This window comes from Coffea arabica, chromosome 3c (assembly GCF_036785885.1).
Source record: "Coffea arabica cultivar ET-39 chromosome 3c, Coffea Arabica ET-39 HiFi, whole genome shotgun sequence".
Lineage (NCBI taxonomy): Eukaryota > Viridiplantae > Streptophyta > Magnoliopsida > Gentianales > Rubiaceae > Coffea > Coffea arabica.
This window is the reverse complement of record NC_092314.1, coordinates 6,468,908-6,478,753: the sequence shown is the minus strand read 5'-3', so window position 1 is coordinate 6,478,753 and position 9,846 is coordinate 6,468,908. Positions and strand designations below refer to the sequence as shown.

Genomic DNA, 9,846 nt, shown 5'->3' with positions numbered 1-9,846 from the left:
TTTCTACAAAGAAGAACATTGCATATTCTCCTTTTGCCACCTTGCAAAACAAAGTTTACTCCATAATATATGACATGTTACATCATACTGTTATTTACCAAGAAATGAACAGATGCCTGAATCCTACTTATTATTGTTTTTTCAGGGGAAGATCTCTTATACATGCCATATTCCAGCTGGTATTTCAAACTTAAGCGTCATCAAGGAAGTAGCTAAAATTAAGTACAATATTCTAAATGAAGATAAACTCAACCCAAAAGTCCTTTCCATTAGCTTTCCGTTCTTTGTTTTTAGGTGTGACAAAATGGCAATACAGTAAGCTTTATGTAAAAACCATAAACTGCGATAAATTTGTATGGTAGCAAATATGTTTCAAATAAAATGTTAACCATTAAAGGTGTCCATAAGCTGATAAAAAAGAATCTTTATACTAACATTTATGTCAAAATCAATTAGCTGTAAAGAACTTTTTACCTCCCATGTCCTAGACGAGCATGATGCCAATGCTCTTGCTGTCGAAGAACTGCAGCACCAGAAGACTTGTCTAACCTATTTCTCTCTGCATTCTTATAATTTCTATCTGCATTCTCTATAATAAAGGTTAAGAGAAAATACTGAAATTATCTGTACTCTTTTGACCTATTACAGTACTAGACACTAAAAGTACTTCATGTATAGGAATAAGAAAGCCATGTTCATATTAATGCTGTTGTATAAGTTGTCGCTGCATGATCAACTGTGCGACTTCATATTCACATTTCTTGTTAAGTGGCAAGGAACTTGGTATAGAGCAGGAATATAAACCATACATTTTTCACATGGCAAATGTAAAATTCAAGATTTAGAGGATTCATTACTGTTACTATAGAAGGCTATAAGTCTCAGAGCACATTGTTACATCCAGTATGTTTGGCAAGGAAAATGTCAGTGGAAGATGGTATACCAAGACTTTCCCTATAACTTTTTGACAGGAAACTAAAAACTTCACCATCCCATCAAGAGATGGAGAATGAGAATTAGAAAAGCAAAATAAAATCAGGTGTCAACATATATTATTCTCACACTGAATTAGCAACACAAATGTTAGAAAGTAAACACATGAATGCACAGTTGAGAACATGAATTTTAATTTTAGTCGGTTTCTCCATTAACTAAATTTCCGTACTGTACAAATGACTACAGCAGGCTAGAATGGGGTTCTCTACTCTCTCTCTCTCTCTCTCTCTGTCTTTGTATGTATATTTTGTTCTTCTTACAAAATCTGTCTTTTTGACTTACATAAGATTTAAGTTTTATCTTCTAGCTCGAATCTGTCTTGTTGGCTGCAGTGCCTTTGACATGATACGCAGCCTGTTTGTTATTTGTGTGAATGATGGCCTTGCAGCTGGATCTGGTGACCAACATTCTTCCATCAACTTTCTCCACTCAGGATCACAACGATCAGGGATGCTAGGCCTGAGAGTGTTATTTACAATCCCACCTAAAAAAAGAGTCAAGAAAACAAACCTTAAACTAAATTATGATATACTGCATTTTGAGGGATAATGAACAGAAAATGAACAGTAGAACATTATGTTTAGGACCAAGCTGCTAAGTGCAGAAATCAGAACAGGACTGCTCATCACTGATCATACACTTGATGATGCAATGAGGCAGTCAATGTGATTGAACAAATTCTCCCTTAAGCACCAGCTGATTATTAAACAGAAAATAATATATTATCAATTAACACTTACCACCTCAATGGAATCTTATAACTTTTGTCGTCTATAGAACATACAGTATCACTCTACTGAATGTTTCTAAATATGGTAAAACCATTATTCTTGCCTATTAAGAATTACTTCATAAAACTCAAGGGTTACTTATCCAAATGCAACCTTTTTTTTTTATCAGAAATTACACAAATATTGTTTGTTCCCGAAACATAAGAAACTCAACTTTATTGTCCACAGATTTCCTGCTTCCCATCACTGCTTAGAAGTCAGACTTATATATCTTAGAACAGCTATTAAACCCAATAATGTTTTTATGATTTCCAAAATATTTGGGTAAATAACCCCAAATCCTTTATCCAACAAGCATTGAAAAATCTCTTGGTTATATACCAAAAAAGTACTAATAATAATAAATATTAAAAAAAATTGAAAAATCGTATAAGCTGGTCAAAATACAAACTTTTAAAGTAAACCTCAACAAGAACTTCTGCAAGCCAGATTAGGAGACTTAACTCATAACTGCATTAGATGAATCATTTTAAGAAATTACAGGAGCTAAAACCCCACAGCATTTGATTTTGTTGAAATAAAAGGAAAATAAAAAAGCAAGGCCTATGTTGATTGATGAGATACTGTACATGTTACGAACTTCAATATCAACCTTCAAATTGATTCCATTCAGGTAGCTGCACATGAACCATCTGAGTTGCATTTTAGTTTCTCTTTCAAGTTCTATCCGCTTTCTGACAATGCATCAGAAACATATAACCAGTAGCCAAGAGTGAAAAGTAAGTTTAACTTTCCAGTTTTTTTGAAGAGTTTAGTTGGAGAACCTAGTTGCCCTCATTTGTTTCTTGTACAGAAGCTACTAAGGAACGTCTTAACTGTCTTCAAATATGCATATAATGGTGTCCCAATGAAATGCAGAATTTCACAGCTGAGGTGCCTTTTCTTCGTTGTTTCTTCTTCTGCTTGTGCTCTTTCTCCAGACAACAGATGAACAAAGAAATTTTAATACAGAATTCCTGTACTCCAGTTCTAAACTAGCTTCAATAAAAGAAGTTAAGACTCAATCAAGCACATAGTATACATGAGGAGATCCTTAGATGCTTTTGCAAAACCAAGTTGCAGCTCTGTGGTCGCAGTTCCGAGCATAGTTATTTATGTAATAATTATGATGAAATGGCATTTCATCATAAAAGCCTACCGCTTAATATAATCATAGGAAGCATTAAATCTCAAAGTTGATTAAACATATGGTGAATTTTTGTCCAAGCATAATTGTTACTTCAAGTATTAAAGTTCCAAAACAAATATTATGGAGCCTATATCAGGAAGAAGATATTTCTTTTATAGATCCATTGCCAAAGTAACCACAAATCTTACCTATGATGGCGCCACAGTGCAAGTTGGCATAGGGCTCCTCTCCTGTTTGGATCTCCCACATTGTGATGCCAAATGAGAATACATCGACCTGTCAAAACCCATAGAAGGTGAATATGAGACTGAATGGACAATGTGTAAGGTTTGTATTCCAGTCTTCCTGATTATTTGCTCTCCAAAATCAGAAACTCTGGGAATAGAGAACTAACTTTTTCAGAAACTCGATTACTACTTCCATGCAATAGCTCTGGAGCCATCCAGGGAAGTGTTCCTCGCACACCACCCGAAACAAGTGTATTTCGCTTAATTCTTGACAGTCCAAAATCACCAACCTGAAAACCATGGCAATCATTTTCATATTTGAGGTACCAATCAATTCATTGAATAAAACCATGTTGGAATCATGTCTGACTGAATAAAGCATCTTGAACAAGGACCTTTCAGTTTACTAAAGAAGGCCTAATACTTGAGTCATTAAGACTTACAAGTGAATTTCAAAACAAACCCAAATGGATGTATCCAATTGAAATTTAAACCAATTTTCTGGATTACTTGGTTCCGCATTGAGTTCATTAGCATAAGTACCTTGCACACTGGCCTTTGAGGATCTCCCAAGTTAACTAGCAAGTTGTCACATTTTAAATCAAAATGAACTATATTCTTCAAATGCAGATACTCCATGCCAAAAGCAGTATCAAGTGCAATCATAAGCTTTTTACGCCGATCAAGTGCTCTGAAAACAAAGTACCAAGTTCAGGAATCAGTTTTTTCTTCGATCTTCATTGAATGGATAAAGAAAGAACTTGAATTACCCCTTCCTTAAGAGTGCATGTTTTAACGACCCATCAACCATATATTCAGTTACAGTTGCCAATGTTCCCCCAGGTCCATCAGGAACGACCCCATAGAATGCCACAATATTGGGATGGTGTAGCTTAGAGAGGATCTGAGCCTCTCTCCAAAACTCTTTAGTCTGCAAGCATAGAAAAGGTCCTGTTTTATATCTTGAAGTTACATCGAGCATGAAATATCATCAACCTAAAATGGATATTCATTTCCTTTTCTCTTTTGAAGGAAATTTAATAACTTCAAATTACTTCAGGTGTAAAATTGTATGCGGGACAGATTATTTCTTCATCATAGTAGAGAGAAAAGAACCCACCAATCGCTCTTGCTCTGAATTTCTCCCAGCAAAACAGCTCTTTTTAATTCTCTTGATAGCAACATCTGTTCCCCTCCACTTTCCATGGTAAACAGTTCCAAATGTACCAGATCCTAACTCTTGCAGTTCTTCAAGATCAGCATATTTTATTATCTGCAAATAGTTTATGAACAAATTGATCAAAGTCAAATAAAATTATCACTAAATGTGAAGAGAAAAAGCTCATTATGAGCATTCAAATATTATCTCAGCCATTCATTTTGTTCTTTTACAAGAAATATAAATATAAAAGAGAAATAGTAATTCAACCATTTTATCTAGTTAGTATGGACAAAAAATTCATATTTTCTAGTCTTCACGGTATACATCTCAAATGTTTAGAAAGCAATACTACAATCTAGTCTCTCTACAGCATGATTTATCCAAATGTCCAAAGTTCTTCAAGCAACAATCCAAGAATGTCAGCATACATGGCAAAGGAAAAGCTAAAACAGCATCTAAGATAGTTTGCATGCCTATGTTAGATCCTGATCATTGAAAGTTTTCACAATCATATTCCTACAGCAGCCCTACTAAATGAGGATCCTAATATAATGTTATAATTATGATAAACTTCTGGAGTAGCAACATTAGAGGTAAAAACAATTATATATTGAGGCAATGGAACATGAGTCACCATCAAGGTATGATGTGCTCGCTAATTAATAGTTTTCTAGATTGAATCCAGTTCACTGTCAAGTTATGAAGCCCTGCCTTCTCTTTCTCTCTCTTAATCCCCGTTTCTTTGCAATATCTCATATTTTTTGCATAAACCAAATGGTTTATTAGCTTGGTTATCATGGGACAATCAGAAGACAGGAAAATTGTGACAGCCCTGCTCGGCAACTTCTTTACTGACCTCTGGCTTATTTTGACTTTAAGTTTCGACATTTTATAACAACTCAGTGTATAAGAGTTTCTATGAAAAAGCTTTTGACAATTAACTAATACAAAGTTACATTTGATGCTTAGGTTCAACATATTTCATTATCTGTATAGATTTTTCAAACTCAAAAATCTGAACAAACCATCTTTCGGGATCTAATATTTCATTTTTGGTCTTACTAAGTTTGAAAACTAAGAATATAAGATGGTATATCATGCATAAAATGATAAACAGATAGCTTTTTCCTGGCAAATGTAACACTGACTTCATCAAGTATGATATCAACACTAAGAGATTTACATTAGTAGTTAATATATCAGATGGCCAAACCCATTGCAGATTATTGCTGTAACTCTGGACATAATTAGCCTTATCTAGCGAGTAAAAAGGCTAGATTTTCCGCCGAACTTATGAACTCCAGCAAGGTAACAATATATGAACCACAACTTTGCACCAAGTTTTCATCCATATGTAGTATCATAATTTATGTGAATGAGGGACATTTCTTTCTCTAAGCTCAAAAAATTATGGCAATTCAGGAAATGCATAGACAAGAAGAGAAGGCACTTCTAAGTACCCTTAGAACACTTTCACTTGTAACTCAGAAGTAACTAAATATTTTAAACCTGTAAGCCATAGATTCCAGCTTCAATTTCAATCAAAGCAGCATCACCAAGGGGGTCAACATTACCATCATGATCAACATTCCCTTCCTACAGATTGCACATTGATTTGTCAGATTTCAGAACATGAGTAAATAATGATTCAGTAAGGGCAAAAAGAGAAAAAAATAACACCTCGTGGTCAGACTCTATGGCAACAGATTCAGTCTCTGTCCCATCACTTGGCTCATCTTGCACTAGTGGGATAACCACCAGGGAGGACGGAATATCTGGCGGAATGCTATCAGTTACATCCTCTACAACAACAGTTGATTCTGGTCGAATACCATCATGCTGATCAGTTGAAGGATGAGAGACAGACATCTGATCTGGAAAACAGGATGTCTCAGAAGAATCTTCCTTCAGACTCTCCTTTTTCACGCTCTTATGAGGACCTTTCACCATTTCGAATTCAGGATCATGCACAGATTCCTTGTGGACGGTATCCAACCCAACTTGTTTAGCACTATCAGCTGGATTAGGAAATGAAAGATCATTACTAAGAGGATAATTCAAGTCCAAGAGCAGGCAGGATTCATCCACTGGTCTGTCCATTCCCTGATGTGTAGATGATTTTAGTCCACAAGAGTTGTTAATGGCATCCCTGCTAAATGCTTTAGCCCTAGTCTCACTCTCTTTTTGGCTTCTGATGAGATACTCAGATTCATTAGGTCCTGATTGATGACCTCGTGGTTGGGAGTTCTCGGATGTCAATGAATGCGATGTGGAGTTTCTGCTTGTGTTGCCTTCCGGCTCTACTGGCAACGGACAGTCAATGAGCATTTGATCAACAGGTCTTACAATTTCATGAAGATTAATGTTATCTTCTACCGGAGTGGAATTAGATGTATTTCTATCAGTAAACATATTATGTGTCCTATCTTGGTTAAAATTTGTGCCTTCATTCTCTGTCCACATGAATTCCTTGTTCAAATCTGGTGTTGACAGATTCTCATCCCTAGCATTTTGGTATTTCTCTGAGCTCTCCAGTTGTTGAACCAGCCATTTTTGTGACGAATCACCATATGAAGGTGATTTTTCTACTACATAATTTGATGGGAATGGGTTCCTTTCTTCAACTGTGACTTTAACTTCCTCTTTTTGTCGCAACTGTGGTTGAGATACTGCATGAACCATTCTGTTGTGAGTTTTAAATGAAGTACCAATACCAGGAAACACACCAGCTGTGTCTTGAGGGAAAGATAAATTTTCAGACTGCATTGCAATCTCATTTACCATATGCCTTTCTTTGTCCATTTGAAGTTGACCACAAGATGGTGAAGCCACAACACTCTTACCAGTGCTATGAATATGGGGATCCAGTTCAGGAATCTGGTTGGAGTCCATACAGTGGCTGACAGGGTGAAAGTAATTTCTCAATTGGACTGCTTCTGGTGGTTGATGATGATAGTAGCTTGTGTTGTTGAAATATTGATACTTGTCATATGATGGTTGCTCGGCAGCATTTGGACTGTTAAATTCATAAGCATTAGACCGTGTCATATCCTCATACAACTTTGTGTAGCAACTCCTAGGATCATTGATTTGAACAGGCACCGGAGACACAGAAGAAGAAAGAATTGACTTAGAAGGGTACTGTGGGGTATTAAAAACCTGAACTTTGGAGCTTGGATTACTCATTCTATTCAAGGAACTGCCCCCATCTGGTACCTCCAATGGATGAAAGGAAATCGGAGAGTCTCTTTGAACAGGACTACTATCCAAGGCATTCCCCATCTGGCTTCCTAGACTCTCCCTGCTAGAGCTCCTCCAAGGACTTGGGTCCAGCATGCCATTAACTGCAACAACATATTGGTAGTCAGCATCACCCTGTGGTCCAGTCCTTGCTTCAAAAGAACATGGGCTTTCAGGATCATTCGAAGAAATAAGGAATATCCGCAACCTCTGAGAAGTTCTTTCCAAATCATGATATTCCTCTATCATATGATGGAGATCTTCATCAGAAGAGACAGATATAAGTGCATCAAGGTCCTCTCCTGGGAGCTGATATTTTATTGTGTGAGGCTGATTACAGATTGCAGCTGTCTTCCTGACAAGTTCGCTGTAAGTTAAATTTTTCCTAATTGACATAATTCTCGTCTCCCCGCCGACATATCTAAGCTTCCCATCTTTTGGCCTTGGCAAAATTCTTCCTCCAAAGCTGCAGAGAAACTTCATCTTTCCAGGAAAAGAACCATCTGTGTATCCCAAGCCAGAGTTGTGAGGCTGGTATGCATATGGGGAATCTGAAGGATATATAGATAGACCAGAAAGAGTTCTATCGATATTACTTCCATCAGATAATCTTCCTTGTTGCTGTCCATCGGTGGTAGTATACTCCATACGATATCTGTTTGCACCACCAAAGCTTTCCCGGTTCTCAGCATCTAATGCATATCCTCCTCCCTGAGGAGAAAACTCAGATAGCTCTGTACCACTTTCAGAGTCTTTTCTCTGTAGGCCAAGAAGGCCAGTAAGATCCTCATACACAAGAGGGCGACTCTGAGCAATATTTATGCCCATTCTATTCTGCTGTTGCTGAAATGCATCAATTATTACTGGTCTTCTAGGTGTAAGACGTTCCCTAAGGAATTCTTCAGAAAATTCCTCACCCGTCTGCAAAGAAACATTAAGTCCACTATTATGTCTACAGTTTTCATCACTTGGAACAACATTAATTGGCTGAACATTGAACAGCTGGCCCGAAGTAACAGGAGTTTCACCCCTCATGATTCCAGAAGCAACCCAAGATCCTTAAAACCTATACAAACACAAAAACCCCCCGACAAGATCTTCACAAAATCTTGGGAATCAACTCTTTCTAAACCTCAAGTATGCACAAACTAAATCCGGAAGATTCTGCAACTTGCTCCCTCTCCCAGCTACCCACAAATGCTTAGCATATGCATCCAGAATCTCCTCTAATTGGCCCAAACTACACCAATAAGCCAGACTAAATCGATGTACAGTTATCCATTATTTTCTCAGATTGACGAACTTCCCTTAAAAAATTCCTGTTGCTGTCCACTCAAATCAGGAATTCAACTGTATCAACCTACCAAAAGAGCAAGAAAACGAAAACGGAAGCAATCAATCATGAGGGCATTATTTAATAAAGGCATAAGCTGAAAAAACGCTAACACATTTTATGATCAATGATCCCAAAGTGAATGCATCCTATTCTTTTCCCTGTACACAATTACAATTCTTGTTTTCATCATTACGTAAGAAATGATCATGAATTTCAAGGTTTCTTGATAAAATTAGAATAAAATGAATAAAACCAAATTATTTCTAGCAAGCTCATTGAACAATGACATACCTGTTTGTAATTTGTGTTGTGATCAAAATTTTATGATAATTTCAGGGTGACATTTGGGATGATGACGGCGAAATTAAGGTTAAAGGGTTCCAAGAAAGGAACAAAAATTGAAGAAATGGCGTTTTGATTTTATTTAATTTTTTTGAGGTAGGGAAGAAGAGAGAGAGAGAGAGAGAGAGAGAGAGAGAGAGAGAGACAGACAGAGAAAGAGACAGAGGGCGTTGCATGGGTCTCGGCGTTTTCAAAGAGGGGGAGGAGTGTGAGAGCACTGTGTTATTATCGGTTAGCACTTACGTTAACGCGGCAACATCCCAGCGTGTGGTGGGGTCCTTTTAACTGTTTAACTAATTTTTCAACATTCCTAGACCTACCATGTACTACTATGTTAGTCTTGAATCTTTGCGCACTTGCCACCACTAGATGCCGACTTATTTACAAAAAGTTGTATGTTAAAATTTTGCCGTCGTCGACGTGAGAGCCATGTTAGTAAGATCCTGTCTTCGAATTTCATTATCGAACTAAGAATAGAATTGCGTCGGTGAGAAATACATAAAAACTCTCGTAAACTTGTATAGTTTTGGAGGCATAATTTGATATGTGGTGATGATCGGAGCCGATCCCATCTAAATTTCGTTAACTCGAATCTTTACGCACTCCATTTCTCATCAAGGTTT

The 9,846-nt window shown here is 36.9% G+C and overlaps 1 protein-coding gene across 3 annotated transcripts; it reads right to left on the bottom strand.

Moving 5' to 3' along the window:
- Window positions 1-1,119: 1,119 nt before the first annotated feature.
- Window positions 1,120-9,409, bottom strand: LOC113734413 (uncharacterized). 3 transcript variants are annotated; one of them, XR_003459289.2, is made up of 11 exons: window positions 9,173-9,390; window positions 5,986-8,905; window positions 5,815-5,901; window positions 4,264-4,416; window positions 3,914-4,074; window positions 3,687-3,834; window positions 3,311-3,433; window positions 3,105-3,192; window positions 2,552-2,697; window positions 2,357-2,461; window positions 1,350-1,480 (listed from the first exon to the last, which is right to left on the bottom strand). XR_003459289.2 is itself a non-coding variant. In XM_027260948.2 (9 exons), exons 2-9 carry the CDS (start codon window positions 8,578-8,580, stop codon window positions 1,293-1,295), a joined length of 3,543 nt encoding a protein of 1,180 aa, XP_027116749.1. In that variant the 5' UTR covers window positions 8,581-8,905; window positions 9,173-9,409; the 3' UTR covers window positions 1,120-1,292. The 3 variants fall into 3 exon arrangements, 1 of the variants encoding a protein (XP_027116749.1); XR_003459288.2 differs by having other exon boundaries at window positions 2,357-2,697; XM_027260948.2 differs by lacking the exons at window positions 2,357-2,461; window positions 2,552-2,697 and having other exon boundaries at window positions 1,120-1,480; window positions 9,173-9,409.
- Window positions 9,410-9,846: the final 437 nt, after the last annotated feature.

Excerpts from the sequence above, each read along its gene's own strand:
- LOC113734413 (XM_027260948.2), bottom strand. The coding sequence starts at position 8,580 with ATGAGGGGTGAAACTCCTGTTACTTCGGGCCAGCTGTTCAATGTTCAG. Across the intron at positions 4,075-4,263 it reads ATTCAGAGCAAGAGCGATTG|ACTAAAGAGTTTTGGAGAGA; the intron begins GTGGGTTCTTTT and ends CTATGCTTGCAG. Across the intron at positions 1,481-3,104 it reads GCACTGTGGCGCCATCATAG|GTGGGATTGTAAATAACACT; the intron begins GTAAGATTTGTG and ends CTCTTTTTTTAG.